This window comes from Cydia pomonella, chromosome 22, assembly GCF_033807575.1.
Source record: "Cydia pomonella isolate Wapato2018A chromosome 22, ilCydPomo1, whole genome shotgun sequence".
In the NCBI taxonomy this organism is placed as follows: Eukaryota; Metazoa; Arthropoda; class Insecta; order Lepidoptera; family Tortricidae; genus Cydia; species Cydia pomonella.
Genome location: NC_084724.1, coordinates 7,281,136 through 7,301,460, shown reverse-complemented (window position 1 = coordinate 7,301,460; position 20,325 = coordinate 7,281,136). Strand labels below are relative to the sequence as shown.

General features: G+C 37.1%; 3 protein-coding genes across 5 annotated transcripts in view; 2 read left to right on the top strand and 1 right to left on the bottom strand.

Moving 5' to 3' along the window:
* Positions 1–987: 987 nt before the first annotated feature.
* LOC133530144 (uncharacterized) lies at positions 988–7,566 on the top strand. Of its 2 annotated transcripts, XM_061868000.1 has the most exons (7): positions 988–1,620; positions 1,909–2,072; positions 3,190–3,435; positions 4,456–4,647; positions 4,918–5,082; positions 6,853–6,992; positions 7,182–7,566. In XM_061868000.1, the coding sequence occupies exons 1-7, from the start codon at positions 1,611–1,613 to the stop codon at positions 7,306–7,308; spliced, it is 1,044 nt and encodes a 347-aa protein (XP_061723984.1). In that variant the 5' UTR covers positions 988–1,610; the 3' UTR covers positions 7,309–7,566. The 2 variants fall into 2 exon arrangements, with proteins under 2 accessions (XP_061723984.1, XP_061723985.1); XM_061868001.1 differs by lacking the exons at positions 988–1,620; positions 1,909–2,072 and adding an exon at positions 2,555–3,106.
* LOC133530141 (uncharacterized) overlaps positions 7,512–20,325 on the top strand; it is a 26,715-nt gene continuing 13,901 nt past the window's right edge. For both annotated transcript variants that reach the window (XM_061867994.1, XM_061867993.1), the window contains exons 1-2: positions 7,512–7,649; positions 19,841–20,041. In XM_061867994.1, coding sequence (XP_061723978.1) covers positions 19,868–20,041 — 174 coding nt within the window. In that variant the 5' untranslated portion in view covers positions 7,512–7,649; positions 19,841–19,867. The remainder of the gene's footprint in view (positions 7,650–19,840; positions 20,042–20,325) is intronic.
* Positions 8,138–19,547, bottom strand: LOC133530145 (protein SREK1IP1-like). The gene is made up of 4 exons (XM_061868002.1): positions 19,326–19,547; positions 18,008–18,183; positions 14,523–16,485; positions 8,138–8,550 (listed from the first exon to the last, which is right to left on the bottom strand). Exons 1-3 carry the CDS (start codon positions 19,434–19,436, stop codon positions 16,332–16,334), a joined length of 441 nt encoding a protein of 146 aa, XP_061723986.1. The 5' UTR covers positions 19,437–19,547; the 3' UTR covers positions 8,138–8,550; positions 14,523–16,331.

The window sequence follows — 20,325 nt, the reverse complement described above, 5'->3', positions numbered from 1 at the left end:
GAACGAGATATTTCTTATTCCATTTGAGTTATATTCAGCTTATTAATACGGTTTCCTGAACAGAAATGGTTTCAAGTTGCGCGCATGAATGCAGGCCTTATCGCTTGTTGACCAAACAACACTGGAGAACAATTGGCTATAACTAGACACACTGAGACTGAACACTAATCCTGCCACTACAAGATGTTTATGTAGTCACCTGTAATAATTTACGGGCTGAATATATTGATTATACTGAACAACTTTTACAATAGGACCAATGACAAAATCGCGAAAAAAATTTATTCTCTCATAGAAAATGTCACGGTCAGACAGCCAAAATGTATGAAACAGCAAATAATTTTTCGCGATTTCGGGGTTAGTCCTATAGTAAAAGTTACTCAATATGACATATATATTCATCCCGTAAAATATTGCAGGTGACTAAATAAACATCATTTATACCTCTCGCGTCGAATGATGGTTCATTTTTATATGGACCAAAGAGAATTTGAAATAGAGGTGTATTGTCTTTGTAGCGGCGTAAATTTACTGTCATCTTTCGACGCATAATTAAAACTTTTAGAACGCCATTTGACTTTGATCCTTATCCTTTTCCTCGCCATCTAAAGGCCAAAGGTAAGTATAGCAGCATCGTTTCGAGCGATGGCGCCATAACTTTTAGGTAGTGCCCGGTAAGATGGCATTAACATTAGGGACCGTCATTTGACGCGAGAGGCATAGGGGCCGTGCGCGTTTGAAGATCTGCCATCCTGTGGCCAGAATCGGAAACATAAACTATACACAGAAGTCTGGGCTATTTACATCGCTGCCAACTTAGCTTGGTCTAACTCTATTAACCTAAAGTAAAAATAAAAACAACAGGTAGATACAGATTACAAACCGCGGAGAATCGGGGGTCGCGGTCAAAGGTTGAAAAACAAGTGTACTGTACTATACTGATAAAAAAGAGTAAAGGACTAATTATAGTTATTACTTATATTATTATCTGTAGTCGGCAAAACAATATTCCTACGAACATTTTTGGACAATGATTAAAAACTGGCCTAGTATGTGCCGGACCACCAATAGTGAAGGATTCCATGCCTGCATACGATACGAAAGAAAAAAGAAAAGCATCATACTAAACGCTATACTAGCAAAAACTTCGCAACATTTAAAACTCATTAAAACTCATAAAGCGTGCGCTAAGATAGTCCCTGCTGCGAATCTCAACTAATCCTCGGTCCTGCGCTGCACTGCGAGTTGTGTGCATTCTGTTATTACTAGTGTTATTACATCCGTTGACCTGTAGTGGTTTTTCTTACATAGGGGTGGGAGAGGGTCAAATACTTGCAAAAAAATGGTCTCACCTAATAAATGAATGGCGCCCAACCACGTGCCAATTAGAGTTCGCCTAAAGTTTTACGAGTACGTTGCACACACTGATATTTTCCTTGAAAAGTCTGTGCAGAATTGTATTGTGGTATAGTTTCCTATTATTTTCCTATTACCTATTCTGTGGTACAGTTTCATGGGTTCACCAATAGCGACGGGTAGGTACAAATGTGTCGCGTAACACGCGCGCGTGCCCGCGCCGCGCCGCGCCGGATTTCAGTAAACGGTCCGACATGCTTCTGTGTAAGTTTAAATTTACTTTCCCCATTAGTGGTTATGTTACTTAAAGAGTTTCATATTAGAAACCAACAATAGTATAGGTACAGTCAGTATTAAATTAGTAAGTGTGAAAACTGACCAAATATATCGGAACACATCCTTATTTATTTGATAACCAATATGTATTATACCTATGGCCAAAGTTTGCCTATTAGTTATTGATCAATTTAGGGTTCAAGCTAATTTGGTTGTCAATATACTAAAGGATTGCTGCCAACTTAGCTTAGTCTGTCTATAGATATCCATCTCTAGATCTGGCAATACTCATCACCAAGCTGTGCTTCTGCGAGAGCGTGACATCGATCGAAATATTCGATTTGTTTGACGAAAACATCGATGTGGAGCTGCCGGAAATTGATACTAACGGCAAAGACTTCGTGACTCGCAGAGAGATTGAGAGAATCGAAAATGCTACGGTAAGTTATACTCATAAAGTCCTACTTAAAACTTTCAATTCCAAGAACTTTACATGCCTGTGCATACTTAGATCGGATGCGTGAGCGTTAACGTGCACGTGAACGTGCGCGTTGTATTATAAAGATCCTTATCAGAGACGGCACACCGCTTGCGTGACGTAGGTATGTGTGCACGGCACAAACTTTAATAGCGAATGCGCAAGTACACGTGCCACGTGCGGTGTGCTCTGGCTTTACATGAAGCTAATTAGCTACCAAACCGCCTAAGATCTTTTTTTATTTTAATAGAGCGTTGAAAATTCAATACCTTCTGGAAAAGATACGAACTCGCGACTCAAGGATACCAGCCCGCTGCCCTACTAATAGCACAACCAGGGGCCCATTTCTCGAACGGTATTAGTCTAATATTATTAGTGTGTTGCCATGGTAACCCATACAACTTGACAGTTCGTCGGCTAATAATACTAGTCTAATACCGTTCGAGAAATGGGCCCCCGAACTTACCCTTGTGATGCGCGGGATACTTCCAAGCAGCGAATATTTGCTCAATATCTTTTATATATTTACATATATAAAAGATACACTGCATCATCACTTACCATCAGGTGAGATCGTGGTCAAACGCTTGCCTATCGTTATAAAAAAAAAAAAAAAAAAACATATTCTAATTATGCAACATCCCTTAAATAATCACCGGAGTCTACAGTATATTGAAAATTCATTCAACCATGCCTTAAAGTTGACTTGCATGTAAACACCACGTGATCACCAATCAAGGGCCTATTTCTCGAACGGTATTAGACTAATATTATTAGTCCACGAACTGTCAACTCGTATGAGTTACCATGGCAACACACTAATAATATTAGACTAATAGCGTTCGAGAAATGGGCCCCCGCCGTCATAGAAAGTGACTGTCTACCGTGAGTTATCCTTTACCCTAAAATAAAATTTCGTAGGTATTAAGTAGAGATGTAAGTAAAGATGCTAACGATATCAGAATGTTAAATAAAGGAAACTGAGAATAACATATGGTAAGCATCCCTATAATGGAGTGACACCAATAATTCAAAGAACACCAACTGTCTAATTATATTTTTTGATATAATTATTCCAGGCATGCATCGCGAACGCTGACTGTACAGATGGATCCATCCACAACGACCAACACATTAATGACAATATAACAACAACAATACAATCCTTTAAAGTCATATCCGGTAATAATACAAATATAATGCCTAGCAATGAAACAACACACGAAAACATACCCCTTCGGCAGTCGGGTAATGGAGGGGAATACCAAAACATGCTTAATAATTCTTTACCCGCAACTCCAAACAGAACAACTAAGTATAGTGAGGTAAATTTATTTTTATTAAAAAAAAATAGGTACCTAAGTAAAATAGAACTTCTATTTTGATATCAGAATTAAATATGTCATATTGTTGTTACCTGTCGTGAGTGTATTTCGCTCGTACATACTTGATCTACCTACATGTTGGCATAACATCATTTTGACTTAAAAATGTAAGTTCAAATTTGCCTCCTGCTTTTAATAAGATAAAGCAAGTTGAAATTTCATAGACCTACTCTTTTTCTTTATTTTTTTAAGAAAATTGAATTAAAATTTTTAAACTTCTTTATCTTTTGCTCTATCTACTTCTGTACATACTACGCTTTTAGACGTGAATCCTGGTGCCCACCTTGCATAAATTCCAAATTCATATTGTTTTGTTGCTGGTTTCCCATTGGATATCTGGAGGATAGATGTCAGCTAAGGTTCATCACACTCCAACTGATTTTTTCTAGAAATTCAGATCCTGACAGAATCTCTGTAGTCGCTTTAAAAATTCAGATATTCCGTGTTCATAGAGATTCTTCGTCTATCTATATTTATTTCGCCTTAAAGCTTATATACCGTAAAATGGGGTGAGTAGGGACAAAACTGACATTCAAACCTCGATAAAACTTTATTTTCACATGTGGCAACTGATTTTTATACATAATAAATGTTCCGGTCGTTTGAATTTTAGTTTTTTTTTTATGTTTTTGTGTAGTTCCATTTGATAACTTTAAAGATAAATACGAAATAGTAGGAAATCTCAGCTCACCCCACAGTAGGGGTGAGGAGGGATGTCCTACTACAAGGTGAGTTATGAAAATTGTTGGATCGACACTTTCGGATTATGAACATTATGATAGCTTTATTTGTTATTAAAATATATAATTTACGTAGCAGTAGCCTGTAAAAAACAACTCACCCCTCTGTCACACCTCCTCACCCCATTCATAACCCAACTTCCTCGTAATCCCTACTCACCCCATTTTACGGTACGTGGTGGGTTTAAATATAGTCGAAATTGGTGTATTTTCCTTTCAGAGCGTTACGCAACCATCCTACACAATACCGCCCATTCCCTTCTCATGCCCTGAGGAAGAAACCCCGGCTAATATTGGCCCCTACGAAGTGCCTACACAAAGAGACTTGGTACTGCATATACGGAACCATCTCTTAGCCATGTACCGTGGTTTCCATGCTAAGGCTATGTATTTTCTTAAGGATGTGAAAGAGGTAAAGTTCCAAAATAATTCAGCAAAAAAGATAGCAGCGCTGATTCACCGAAATATCCAGGTTTACATATGTAAATAACCAGGTTCGTTATCTGTCAAAGTCTCTATCGCTGTTTAGCCCTACGATTACCTACGTCAACCAGTCAAGGCATCGGCGAATATCTAAGCAATTTAATGGCATTAAGTCCACGATTTGTACATTGTTGTATTTTGTGTGATTGGTGATTGAAGTTTAGATATATAAATAAAAGTTCAAAGTCTAATTTTGCAGGCAACACAAGCATCCTGGTCACGGAAAATGTTGTGTCATGGTCCCACCGAGCTGATGCACTACCGGCGTTGTGTGCGCTGGGTCGGCGATCTGAGCGTGCTCACCACCAAGAGCCTGGTTACTGCCCTGGAGACCGCACGGCATCACATCAGCACCCTTATCCAGGTAGGTATAGAAAATGTATCAACACCACCGAGCTTCAACCAGCTCTGGATCGATCTGGCCTCACAACCAAGTTTCACCGAGCTTTAACCGATGCTGGGTCGACGTGGCTTCACCACCAAGAGCCTGATTACCGCCTTGGAGACCGCCCGGCATCACATCAGCACCCTCATGCAAGTACCCCTGCGTTGGGTTGCATTTGTTCCACTTTTTTTTTTTTTTTTTTTTAATATGGCTTACTGTTGATTGATTGATTAATATGGCTTGATTTTATCAAACACAAGGTTGCTAATCCAAATGAGAATGTAGGAACGACAGTAAATTTAGATGTAAAGAAAAATCAAAACATTAGTACAATATATAAGTAACTAGGAATAAATGAGCCAATTGAAATTAAATCTTTAATTTGTTAAGATTACAGAAAGAGACTAGGGCCACCAAAGTGTCCCTATCCTTAATTTGCAACAACTCGAAAATGTGAGTAGGAAAAGAAACTTTTAAACTTAAGAGATCCGCATAAAAATCATCATGTCACCTTCGTCTACTCCACATTCACACATGTTCCACTATGACTGCCTCACGTACTTTTGACAGCCTTAAATTCTTTATACGAGTACCTATCAGTTGGTGAGCAAACTTTTTTTTTTTTTTTTTATTCCGAAAAGGTAAGCATTTGACCACAATCTCACCTGATGGAAAGTGCCGATGTAGTCTAGGATGGAACATGCTTACCTAAAAGATGTCTATTCACTCTCGATTTAAAAAGGTCCAAGTTATAGTGGACTGGGAATAGATTTGCAGGAAGTGAATTCCACTCCTTAGCCGTACGCATGATAAAGCTGGATGCGTAGCGTTTAGTGCGAATCAGTGGTAAAGTAACGACGTAAGGGTGAAACGCAAGTCCGCGTCTAGTCCCACGGTGGCAGAACGGAGATGGGGGGATAAGATTATGTAATCCCATCGCACACTCCCCGAAATGTATCCTGTAGAATACCGATAAACAGGCTACCTTTCTACGGTGTTCTAGGCTCTGCAGTCTAGCCTCTACCAGTTTCGCATCTCCAATAAGCTTCCTAGCGCGTTTGTCTATAGAATCTAGGGTGGCTAGCTGATACTTGGCGGATCCATCCCAAAGGTGACTGCAATACTCCATACACGACCGGACTTGAGCTATGTAAAGCTGAAGAAGCTGCTCCAAAAAACTTTCTTCATGGGGGCCCAGAAAATTTTAAAAAATCCGAAGAGGGCCACAACTGCAGAATAAATGTATTTTGATTTGAAACCGTTATGGCGCGAGCCATATACTAATTATTTCGAAGGACCGGCGGCGGGCCGGATGAAAGCCTTGCGCGAGCCGGAGTTGACCTGCGGGCCGTACTTTGCCCACCACTGACCTAGATGGTATTTATGCGTATGACCACGTTTTGCGATAACCGGTATTTGCTTGCGGTGTGTTTACCGTTTACGGCGGCAACGCACTTCCAACCCCTCTAGTGTTGCGGGTGTCCAATAGGCATCAGTAATTGCTTACCATCAGCCGATTCATCTGCTCGTTTGCCTCCTATATTATAAAAAGAAGTGGCATTGAAACGAACTTGTTTGGAGCAGTAAATATTTACAAATTCTGGTAAGTTAGTCCTTCTCAACGTCTGTAAATTAGGCATCTCAACGTGTTTACTCCTGGTTTACTCTTAAAATATTTTTATTTTTAACTACAACTAGGTATATTTAACCGCTTCTCATATAATGAAATGTCTAACATAATCTTCACAGGGAAAAATCTGCAATATTTCGGCCATGAGCATCGACCCGATCCACCTGATTAGGATTCTAGCCGCGGAGAAGGTCTCCCTGGAATTTGCGCTGCCCGACTTTCTCAGGCAACTCGACGCTTGCACAAGGCATTGTCCGGGGTACGTTCAGCCATTTTAATATCTCAGTTGAAGGAGAAAATCTAAATTATAGCATGACTATAATACAATATAAGTAAATTCCTAAAATACTTTTCAACGACCGAATAATAAGATTAATAAAGTTGGGTCACATCACAAGCATTTCGAGTATTAATTTGTATTCTTAATAAAAGTTTTTTTTTTTTTCAGTACCCGATTGAAACTTCCGCATGGATATCTTAGCAATGCGCATTTAACGGATAAAAACTTCGTAATAAGACATTATTTAACACAACAGAATTTTAATCAACAACTCAAACAACAATATAACATTTAAACGAATTTAAAATGAACACGTCCGTTTTGAACGCACCTATAACTATCATACTATGAATCGAGCTTTCACAGATAGTACGCATACCGCAAACTAGATGGCGCCACTATGTATGAACTTTTGACGTGAACTTGACTGAAAGTTTTTAGAATAACTTAACCAAAATACTTAGCTAAGCTTTTAGCGGAATGTGCATAGTGATTATCGTGGGAAGTGAACAAAAACTATAATTAAATTTTAATACAATGCATGAGAAGTGTTTATGTTTTGACCTATAGTTTACAAAAAACCTTCCTTGTGAATAACATGATCCTAAGCTGCCAAAAGAATTTCGTTTTACCAAGGTAAGTGATCCGTGTTGTTTTAACTTAGATTTAGATTTTTTTTTCCTTATTCTGTTTAGATATTAATCTAGTATGAATAAAACAATTTTTTTGTGAAGAAAACATGTAGAACGTGTGAAAAAATTGTCTGAAAGTAGATCAACTTTCTATTATCGTTTGTAGTTATTTGTAAACACGTAAATTTTTTTTCCGTAGCCCACTTTGTAACTATTCATTTTATTTGTGTCTTATTTACAACCGCGATAAATAAATATTCATTTAATTTTGAGTACTAACATCTCTCAATCATACAAAAGCTACAAAATTTCACTAGTTTTGGATAATTTATAAAGTGAGCTTTTCAAAAATCTATTGAAAAAGCTCACTTTTTTGATTATGTAATGTTCTAACTGCCAAAAACCTTCTTAAACATCTGGATGACAATAATTTTACTAGCTTAGCCTAAGTAATTTTGTTGCTAGGTATGTTATTTTATAAAAACAAACAAATGGGTCAAGTTTTTATTCATCTAGAACTTACTAATATCCGTGTTATAGACAATTTGGGCCACCAGACTTGTGTTTGTTTGGCTTTCTAAGAATTTAGTACTTTGGGTATAAAAAAAATACATTTCACAAAACTGCAGACGGAACTTTGAGTAATTGGCATTAAGCATAAAAGCAAAGTGTATTAGGTATTCTAATAATTTGGTACTTTGCATATAAAAAGAAGTTATTTCCCAAAACCATCCAAAACTCTAAATGCATTGAAAGGTAAAAGACCCTGTAGATATTACTCTTTTCATGTAGTGGACATATTAATTAGTATCCTAAGGCACCATGTCATAAATATATTACGTAGAGTTTTGACTCTATACATTACAGTGCTAAACAGTGTTGGCCGAACATTAATTGCAATTAAGCTTCTGTACCGTTATTTGAAGCCTATTTAATATTTGAGAGTGCGATGCTGTTTGACAGATGACGTAGCGGTTCACTATAGGCTGACACCTACCCCCTTTGTACTTGTATTTCAAGTTTTAACCCCCTCCACCAGGCGCCCGTGGCCCGCGGCCGCGGAGCTCTTCATTGGCGTTCTGTTTGTCGGAACGTTCGGTTCACTGCAAAAAATTCTTAGAAATCCTTAGATTATTAGAATTTTTTGTAAGTACTAATTAAAAGTATTGTTAACGGTTTTACCGTTCGATTGTTAATATTACTTCAATGATTTGATGGACAGCTTGTGTTCGTCAATGTGTTTAGCAAAGCTGACACCTCATCGATTCACATCGCGAGCGCAGCGAAGCTGTCGCGTAAGTAAGCGATTCTTATTTTATTTTGTTTACAGCGAATCGAATCATTTTAAGCACGGAGCAGGTCCTTGAAAAAGTGTAAATGTGAATGGCAGTTTATAGGCCACAGTTTTATTGTCCTCCGAAAGGGAGGTTATAGCGGTTCCTATTACAGTATAGAACTGCCTAACTTAGGAATAACTAAAAAGACGCGCTCTGTGACGTCGTAGTTTATGCTAATCAACTTGTGATTTTGCATTAAGTAACCTTAGGGTAATTACAATAATAATGATCGTAAGATATATATGACCTGATATTTTCCGTGCATTTCCGGATTTTCTGGTACTGTGCTGCTGTGATACAAATTATTTTAGTTTGCATTTAAATCGAAATATCACAATAAAGGCTGGATTTGGAAGTACCCCCAATTTTAGAATGCTTGAGAGCTGGGGCTAAAACGCCTAAATTAAGCTAGAATAAGAGGCCATTAAAGAAATACCATGTTTGGTATTGCCATGGGTACCATTAAACAGTAAAGTTACTCTAGTATCATGCTGGCTACCAAATTAGGGTCCTATCCGCCTTAAAGTCGACGAAGCCCCGCTGTCGCGGGGCTTCTATTTCCGCTCTGAGGGACGAAAGGTAACTAACAAACCTACATCGAAAACCTCCTTTTCGATCTTTTTGTTTATATCCTTTGGAAAGTTTTTTCTTAATAATACCAATTTTGGATGCACAGTACCGTCAATATCTTTGTGAATTTTATTTTCAATTAAGGTATTTGTACGTAATAATAAATAGTGCAACTGCTAAAAGTGCCTTCTAGTTAAAGCAAGGGATTTAAAAGTGAAACTCTTGGATGTAAAACTGACATATCCCCATTCAGTTGTGTTATTTTGAATTTCGTTTAAGGAGTTTTATTATATTTATATACGTATAAAATTTTAGTTTTGACATGTATAACTGCATACAGGAGGGGCACTATTTACCCCTTTGCTATAACTATAACCCTTGTGAGAAAAGGAGGTTCGAAGTATCTTTTCATGACTTAAGAACGTAATTGAGACTGGGAGGTCGGGTGGTTACAGACCGCCGCTGCCTGCACAAGGCATAACACATATCCTGCTGCGTAAGCAGAGTTGAACAATATTGCATTATGTTAAATTAGCATACTGTAACCTTTCCCACCTGCGCAAGGTGTGGAGAAATTTACTACCATTGCGTAACTTATTGTACCTATACTACCGGTACCTATTATGGATATCCGCCATGGCCTACTACAATAACTATCCTGCTACTTAGCAGAAGGTTTATTAAAATATAAATATGTGCTGTTAAGCATACATACATAACGTACCTAATATTTCCCGCCTGCGTAAGGCGAGTGAATATTACTATTTAGCCAGCTGAAGACCTGCCGCCTGCGCAAGGTGTGCGATTTTCATTATCCTGCTACGCTAGCAGATGAAGCAAAATGGCTACTGTAAGACCAGTATACTTAATACAATGAACATGGTTCCAAACGCCAAGACCTTTCCCGCCTGCGCAAGGCGTGTGAAAATGATTAGACACTGGGGCTAAAAGTCAGACATGGTTTTGATACTGTTATTAGATAAAAGTATATTAAGATCATACAACATGCCTGCGCAAGGCGTGCAACATCCATTTGCCTGCTGCGCAAGCGGGTATCAATTGGTTCAAGGTATCATTAATCAAATATTGGTACTACAAAGCAATTATGATACAAGTACCTACTTAACATGTATCTATTTCTATAAGCCAAGATTTCAACTCCCATGTAAATCTCCGCCTAATTCACAATAATAATTCATAATCATTTATTTGCACATAAAAATCCTACGCAAGGCATTCGAGAAATAATTTTTACTATCGTTTGGCTGCGAAAACACACCCCACTAAACATGAGACTGGCCCAGGAAGACCATAAAACCCTAAAAAGATAAAATAAGCCTTGACACACTCACTGCCAGCGACCCGCTAGGCGTATTTCTTTTTAGTAGGCGCTTTGCGAGACATACTGTTTTCTCGCGTTATCAACTTCGCTCGTAACGCGTAGCTCACGCTGGCACTGAATGTGTTAACTGGCTTTCCGGTGAGTAATATTAAAAATCACCATAAGTGGTTCATACTTCATACGTGGCCCATTCAGTCATGCTAATAATCTTGATAATCTAGAGTTCATGATACTGATCGTTGAATTAAAAATTTTAAATTTGTTTTGAATTGCCTTAATCAACCGGCCGCCCCGCCGCTACATAGTTCTAATGGTTTAAAGATATAAATATATTACCCTGGACTGGTTCAAGGTTCTTGGCCATTCATCATTTAACCCCATTTGGGTCAAACACAACAAAGGTTGGGAAAAATGTATCCCGCCCGTAGCAGCATAACAAGATTGCAGCAGCATAGCGTGGCTTGAACTCCGTTAACGTTGCGTTGTCTACAGGAAAGACGTGAAGGACTTAATAAAATGTTTATGACCCACAACTGGTATATAATCATAGCTCAATGCAACTCATCATCGCAGTCCAAATGAAAGAAAGCCATTTCGGTTATTAATCTCGTTAAAATATATGTCCTAGATGTCGGGACGACTTCTTGTTAATAGCCAAAAGTGCTTTTTTGGATAACGGATACAAACCCTTAAGGGTTGAGTTGAGATACATACATTTACCTATTGGTTCGAATCTACTTTAAAAGACTGCGTGGTTATGATATTCAATATAAAACATTACAAATTTCCCGGGTGGAATTAAGCAGGCGTACATAGGCTACGGAGACTGCTTACCATCAGGCGGGCCGTATGCTTGTTTGCCATCGACGTAGTAAAAAAGGCAAGCAACCTCGAAGGTTATTTCTATACCAATGTTCATTAATTGGTGTCCTATGAAATTATTCCCATAAGTATTCAGTTTTTGGCAACAATAATGTACAAGACAAAGTTTCTGTATTGTATACTGTATGTTACAAAATATATATGTGAGAATCAGTGAGTTCACTGAGATAACATTAGAATTGCTTTATATCACCGTTGATACAATGTAAATGCTAGACAAGTCTGCGCCATTGGGCATGGGCATGCCACAGGTTGAATTACCTACTTAAGTATATATAGTTCTCAAATCTCGTTTAAAGTAATGTAACATTAGTTTTTCTTCAAAAACATAAAAATAGGAAGGCTACTTAATGCCAAATGATTAAATACTGATTATTTTAACGAAGGTCTTTGACCTTACTATCTAACCCGTCAGTCAATAACATATCCTTGGTAAGATAAATAGTTATGTCCATACATCTCGCGCTTCCTTGAGCTTGCACCAGGTAGTACAAGTAGGTAATCCTGAAATAAGGTACGAGTATATTTGTGGACAAAGCTGGGACTACCAGTTAGAATGGCTATTACTTATATGTGTTAAATTATGCGAATTGTAATTTATTAAAACACTTTAGCGAACGTAAATCTATCATCTACGCACAGGCCTAACCTTGGCTTATCAGGAACGCAGACATTGTAATATGTGAAATACCAGACGATACAAAGAACCAAGCGGGAGGGCACTCTCCTGGCAGAGTTTTCAAGACTAAATTGTAGCTCACTAACTGAAATTGACGAGCTTTTAGTGCCAATAATACAGATCTTGTTTAAGATTTTAATCAGTCACTTTATGTTTTTAATATGCATGAAACTAAAGGCCAAGTAAGTATATTCAGGTGAAAGCCTTAAATCTATATACATCTTGCATGATGGTACATAATTTCAACATGATACTCGTAATAATGATACCTCCAAGAGGAAAAATCCTAGTATTATTTTTGCTGTATTGCAGGCATTGAATTGATAAAGGTCATGTTCTTACCATACTGGCCCTAATTATTGTACATGTAATAAAATAAAACCACATTATAGGCTGGTTAAAGTATGGGCTTAGGCCCAAAAATATTTTAGAATACTCTCTGGGGTAAGACTACCAATATCGTAGCGAATATCAAAGAAAAATTAAAATGGTTACAGCAAATAGGATTTGTTGTGTATTATATAATATAATATAATTCAGCCTATATACGTCCCACTGCTGGGCACAGGCCTCCTCTCATGTGCGAGAGGGCTCGGGCTATAGTCCCCACGCTAGCCCAATGCGGATTGGGGACTTGTTGTGTATTATGATTGAAAATTGGATATTCTACGAGCTTATTTACATTCTGAATGGCTATGCACTGTACACAACTACAACGGTGAGAGTGGTAACGGGTTGAACTCTTTGGGATGAGTAACATAAAGCTGTTAATAGCGCTACCAAATTAACCTACTATATCACTTACTGTCTATTTGTTATTCAAGAATGTTCAAAAGCGGGAAAATAAGGACAGCTTAGGTTAATCCATGAATTAATTGTCTGAGAGCTTGATTACTTCTACAATATAATAGACAATATTGCATGTTGTGATAAGTGCACTTTTCATATGATTTACTTTGCCCTTAAGACTGTAGGATTTTTGGAAAACAAACAAGCGAAGCTCTGAAAAATGTATATAAAAATCGTTTTTGTGAGCCTATAAGTTAAATTGTATCCTGCCTTATAAGTAAATACCAATATTTGGTAACCATATCTGGGTAAAAGACACTTAAAAGTGTCAATAATCAAGTTTATTTTCTTTTTGGCAAGGTAATATAAGGTCAAATATGAGTCAGTTTGTTAGAATGTGGACCTTGAAATCAATTGAAAGTATTGAAACACATATAATGATCGCAATGTTATTGTTGGATGGATAAAATAAAAAGTATAATTATGTTTTCATAATTTATTTTAATAAACATACTGTTTTCTATATTTATAGGTCCTATCTATAAATAACATTGTAAAGTAAAATATGTCACTGCACACTTTAAGCCTTTTCACATTCATCCATGTACCCGGATTGTTAAGTACACTTGTACTTGTTGTCTCCACCATTTTCACATATCAGTATAAATTAATCACATTGGCGTTTTCTGACCACCAGGCGATCACAGACACGTCTCAAATATTAAATAGGCTTCAAATAACGGTACAGAAGCTTAATAGCAGCGTTTTACCTTACAATAAAACGCTTATTAAGCGAAATACCTTATTTGAAGCCTATATTTTTAAATTCGCCTGTGGCTACAACACTCAGTTGCAATAAACCAAATCACTTATATAATGCCCGAGGGTATTTTTAACTCACTGCGTTTTCTCCTACCATGCAGGTTGCAATAAGCAACATCTATAGTCTATACATACAAGTCAACTGGTATGTCTCTTCATATTGAAAACGAAATAATAAATAATATCAAATGCAATCCTTTTTCGAATGTGGTATATTGCAACTTCGTTTTATTTATATTTTGAGACCCAATGAAGAGCTCCGCGGCCGCGGGCCACGGGCGCCTGGTGGAGGGGGTTAAAACTTGAAATACAAGTACAAAGGGGGTAGGTGTCAGCCTATAGTGAACCGCTACGTCATCTGTCAAACAGCATCGCACTCTCAAATATTAAATAGGCTTCAAATAAGGTATTTCGCTTAATAAGCGTTTTATTGTAAGGTAAAACGCTGCTATTAACCATTTACCATTATAAATTGAACAGTAATCATACCGGACGGTTACAGTTTACGGTTCAATTTATAATGGTTAACGGCCAATAATTTTTAAATGCATTAACGTTTCGGTCAACACTGGTGCTAAAGTTAAAATTTGTCTGAAAAAGATGACATCACCGGAGGCTATGCGACATTAACAGCCAACCTAGGGTAGACCCTGAAATCATGTTTTTTTTTCTCAGCCACTTTTTGATGTCAACATATGCCCTATTTTATGGTGAGGTGATTTGTGGAATCAACAATCCAAATTTTTATCCTATGTGTAACGTTTAACTCAAGCCACTGTCATTCATATAAAGCTTTGTAAATTGCGCCATGAATTACTATCGTGACGGGCTCAGGGTAACCCGGGACGCAGGTCCTTATTTGAATATTAATGTAATGTAATATAATATATTGTTATTTAAATTTTAGGATGTTATTTAATTTGATTTAATTTTATTTTAATTTAATTTAATTCTTTTTGTAATGTGTAAATGTATAATGTATATGGAAATAATTTTCTGGAATAAATTTCATTCATTCATTCATTCATTACACACATTTAGGTGGGACAGTGAGTGGGTTTGCAAATGGCAATACAACTACTATTTATATACATATAATTCAACTATTGTTCATTTTATCAAATTATTTCGTGACACCACTTGTATGACAGAGGTGCTAAGAACAATCTTAGCCCTATGGTATCTTTATACAAATAAGCTGTCAAGGCATCCTTATGGCAAGACAAAGTGGCAGGGCCGGATTTAGGGGAGGGCAACCGGGGCTACTGCCCCGGGCCTCCACAAAAGAGGGGCCCACAATAGAGAATTTGGTAAATTTACCATTTAATTTGGAAAAAATTTGGGGCCTCCACTCCTTTATTGCCCGAGGCCTCCAGACCTGTAAATCCGGCATTGCAAAGTGGGACTTCTTGTCGGCCGAGGTCACATATGTGCCATTTTGCATTAATGCCACCATATGTATGTCCATATATACATTTGTATATTTTTTACAAGAAAGTTTACATATAAATATGAACACAGAGCGAGCATACTCGCAAGGCAATTTCCTCGTGCACAATCCGGCTAGTGTAGACGTGCCTCGGCCGACATGCTGTGCGATACTGCCTGTGTGGACCCGCCTAATAAAATAGTGGCACATAATTACTAAAACGCATATTTATTTCAATATCAGCTTAATATTACTTTATACAAAATATTAAATTCAGCCTTTAATTACAATAGGTATATGAACAGAAAGAATTGTCTGTAAAAACATCCTCAACAATTTAATAATAGATACATGTAGTCAATTCAGTGAGAGTCAGGATGGCGGGTGTACCTAAATAAAAATAAACTAAAAGGATACCATATTTTTGTACCTAATTTGTACTAATTAGTACAGTTTTTAGGGGAGGTACAATTTTATTAGGGGTGGGCACTATAGCATTTTTGCTTAAAAGTGAAATCGGTAGGGTGAAAAATGGTAGCGCCTGCAAAAACGTAGTGGCAATGTAAAAGGTAAAATGAGGTAAACTTGGAAACCACAAAAAAAAATGGCTCAATTATTTATAATTGAATGCAAAGGTACAAAAATTTGGTTTTTATAGAATTTATCAATAATCGCTGGATCATTACATAATAAATACACCCATCATTCTGACTGTCAAACTGTCACATCAATTCATGGTTTACACAGAACATGCAATTCATTTATTTTCTGCAGGATTTGCACACAAGAAATACCCGGATTCATTGCTTAAGTACAATAGATTAAAAAAAAAAATGTCATTTCCTACTTTTTTTTTTCTCTTTATGAGACTTCTTAGATTTACTCTTTTTAGATTTCTTCTTTTTCTTTTTCCTGTTTTCTTCTGAGGCACTGCTGTCTGAATCTGATGAAGATGATGAGGAGCTACTTGATGATGATGAACTTGATGATCTGAAATAAAATATAGTTTTTGAGGAGCAATCTTTTAAATATTTTTTGCTCTTAATACATTGTTTAGGCTTGTCATGCTGCCCCTCGCTCGAGTTCCATACTTCAAACACAATTTTAAATATTAGATTGTGCTAGTCTCGTCACTATCAGACATGCTGAAGCTCACTACTCAAAAACTATTCTAATAAGACATTAGAGTGTTGAGGAGTTTTGAACTCAGAACCTTCTGTTTTTTCTGTTGATTTAAGGGTTAAAGCAGGGGTTCCCAATCTTTTTCAACATGCGGCGCAGTTACAAGTTTAGTATTTTGCAACGGCGCCCTTGTAAATTTAAAATCACGGTCGAAAAAGAGTGACACGACGCTATATTATTTACCGATGCGAGCGCTCAAATAGGTACCCGCGAATATTTGTGATTTCGGATAATGATAGAACTCACGGCGCCCCTCTTTACTTTCTACGGCGCACCAGGGCGCCGCGGCGCACACTTTGGGAACCCCTGGGTTAAAGAACTTATGTAAATATTACATGAAACCAGATTTTTTTTAAATACAATCTCAAACCGTTTAATCTTGTAGCCCAGTGGTTCCTAAAGTTCACTGGGCTTTGACCAATCATTGCCCAAAATTCGGGCTAACATTTCACGTAGATATGTGGTACTCAAGGAAAGTACATAGTATTTTTACAGCTTCATAAAACGGGCTAGGATAGTTGCCAGCAACTGTGAGCTAAAATTTTGTTAACTGCAGTATGTGTTTCAGGGCCCACTCAAATTTCGCTCGTGACCCACCAATAGGTTGTGACCCAGTTTGGGAAATGCTAGACAATATTATTATCTCCTTAGTCACGAAGTAAAACCATTTTTTTATAGGATCTAGATTTAAAGAAGCATTTTTAGGGTTCCGTACCCAAAGGGTCAAACGGGACCCTATTACCGAGACTTCGCTGTCCGACCTTCCGTCTGTCACCAGGCTGTATGTCACATGGCTGTCACAGTTGAAATTTTCACAAATGATGTATTTTTGTTGCCGCTATAACAACAAATACTAAAAACAGAACAAACTAAATATTTAAGGGGGGCTCCCATACAACAAACATAATTTTTTTGCCGTTTTTATAAATAATGGTAGGGAACCCTTCGCGCGCGAGTCCGACTCGCACTTGCCCGGTATTTACTGTAACAAGCCTATTGCTTTACCTGCAAACTAGTATGTTATGTATGTTTATTTGTGTATTATAATAAATCTATTATTTTTTAAAGAAGTTATCATAAAATTAGCAGGTATGTGATTAAATTTTTAACTTCTAGCTGCCCAGAATCTTGAATCTTTAGTTTGACTATCCAAATTTGCATTTGACTTGTGGAAAATTTGTGGTAAGCTAGAAGTTCAAGTAAATAATCAGTATTTAAACCCAATAAATATCCATTGTGCCTACTTCTGCAGGTATTTCTAATGCAAAAAATAATGATATAAAGAAAAAAATTGTACGTTTTCACACATATCTTAGCTTACAAGACTTACCTAGATCTCTTCTTTTTACTCTTCTTGCTCTTCTTCTCCCGAGCCCTCTTTAGTTTCTCTTCCAGCTTCTTACGTAACTCTGTCTCGCGGAGGCTCTGCAGCGGAGTGGCATAGTCTTGCTCACTATCACTACTTGTGCTGCTTACATCTAGAACTATCTCTTTGTTTGGGTCTACCTGTTAACCAAATAATAATGGTTTTCAATTATAACTACTATATAAAAAAGGGTATTTAGCATGTAAGGGTTCCTATGAATATTAGGGTGGGTAATTATTCCTTTTTTTTTTATTAGGAATAGTAGTTAAAAACAAGGGGTCATAATGAATTACTGCGCATATTTTTAAATATTAATAAATATAAATATTTTGGGAACAATCTTACACAAATTGACCTAGCCCCAAACTATACATATATATATATATATAGTCCTCTCATCGTTTTTGATGACGGCGACCCCAAATAAACACATTATGGACGTTGTCTAGCATGAGCCCTAATGTGGCTGGCCAGGCCAAACTTGCTCTTAAATACTCTATTGCACGCGTGACAATAAAGTTGGCCAGCTGCTTTGAACGTATACACGTAGGAGGGCTTAGGTTAGGGTTAGAGAGCCCCAAACTAAGCAAAGCTTGTACTATGGGCTTTCATTTTTTTTACCTTTAGTTTTTCGTAAAATGTATGGAAAAATGAAATAAAATGTTTCATTTTGAGTACTTTTATTTTTTAATTTATTAGCTCTGAACCTTTACCATGCTATTACGGATTTACGGGCCAATAATGGTATATCTTTTTAGCTAAAGTATTAATAAAGAGAAATATGTAGATATACTCTGCAGACCATACAAACTGTAACAATATTTATATGAAAACTTTGAAATGGATCCATAGGCAGAAAAAGAATTCCAATTGCAAAAAAATTGTCATACTGTTTATTGGCATATTACTGAAGGATTAGGATACTTTTTTATTTAACCATACACAAGTGACCCACTCTTATGAAAATGTAAGAGCTCTTTAAAGGACCATTAGCAGGATAAGAAAGAAGTTAATTGACAATTCAACAGAAATTTCTGTAAAATTATCCTATCCTTATGCTTTTATTGAAATAAAATCTTTATGTTGTTTCTACCTGATTGGTTTATAAATACCGCATAGAGACATCTGGAAAATGTTCCAAATGCTTTTAATTATTCATAATATGTATTTATTACTATGGCACCAGAAAGAAATCAGTAACATATAAATAGATATTTGGACTGCCTAATATGACTGCAACCGATTAATATTGGAAAATTAAGCTCAAATAACGAATACTTACTTTAATAAAGTTTCTACACTGAAAAGTTAAGTGGCCAGCATAGCCACACTTTTTACACGCCGCCCTCGATGAGTCTTTACCAATTTTACCAAAATCGGGGTAATTAGACATTGTCCAATACAAGAAACAGTCGTAAAATAGTAAAAAGTAAGCCCGATTTCACAACCAAAGTTAACCTAACTTGTAATGTCTATGTCGAAATTAAAAACGTCAACAATGTTTAATTTGCGTTTCGTTCGAAGCTTTTAGTATCATTTAGTTTTTGAACGTCGGTCTTTTGTGTAGAAATAAACATGTTTTTTAAATAATGTTATAATTATTTATTCTGATTTTGTAATGTGCGTTTATTCTCATCAATAAATTTACTGTTTGTTACATCATTGTAAATTCATGGTATTGATTTTACGCTTTCTCGGCAGCGATAACAAAACGCAGAAATGAAACGTTCTGTTCTACGCATTCTTCATTCCGGTTTAATAATCAAAAAATATTATAAAACTGCTTTTATTTTACAGCTAGCTAATCAAGAGAAATGTTACGAAATGGCGGAGTTCCTGCCTCTCTGCGACGTGCTGTTCAACGTGATCTCGCTGGCCGGTTACTTCTGCGACGTCGTGTTCGACGTTGTGATGAGCTACGCGCTGCTCGAACGCGGCTATAAGGCCACGTTCGCGGCCGCCATATCAATAGTCGTCACGTCGCTTCTTATAACGCAGGTGGGGGTACAATAAACCCTTGATAAACACACAGACATGTTAACCCTTAACTGGAGTTGTCTATTCTAACTAAGCAATCACTGTTCATACTTGGCAGCAATAAAGGCTGCCACCATAAGCTTCAAAAAGGCGCGAAATTCAACATTTATGTGGGATATCAACCATTCGTGCCTATTTTTAATCGACTTCAAGCGAAAGTCGGTGCAGAGAGCTTAGACCAGTGGGAATGAAGACCCAACCCCCCTCCCCCTTAACTTTCTATATCTACGTGGTTGTAGGGGACG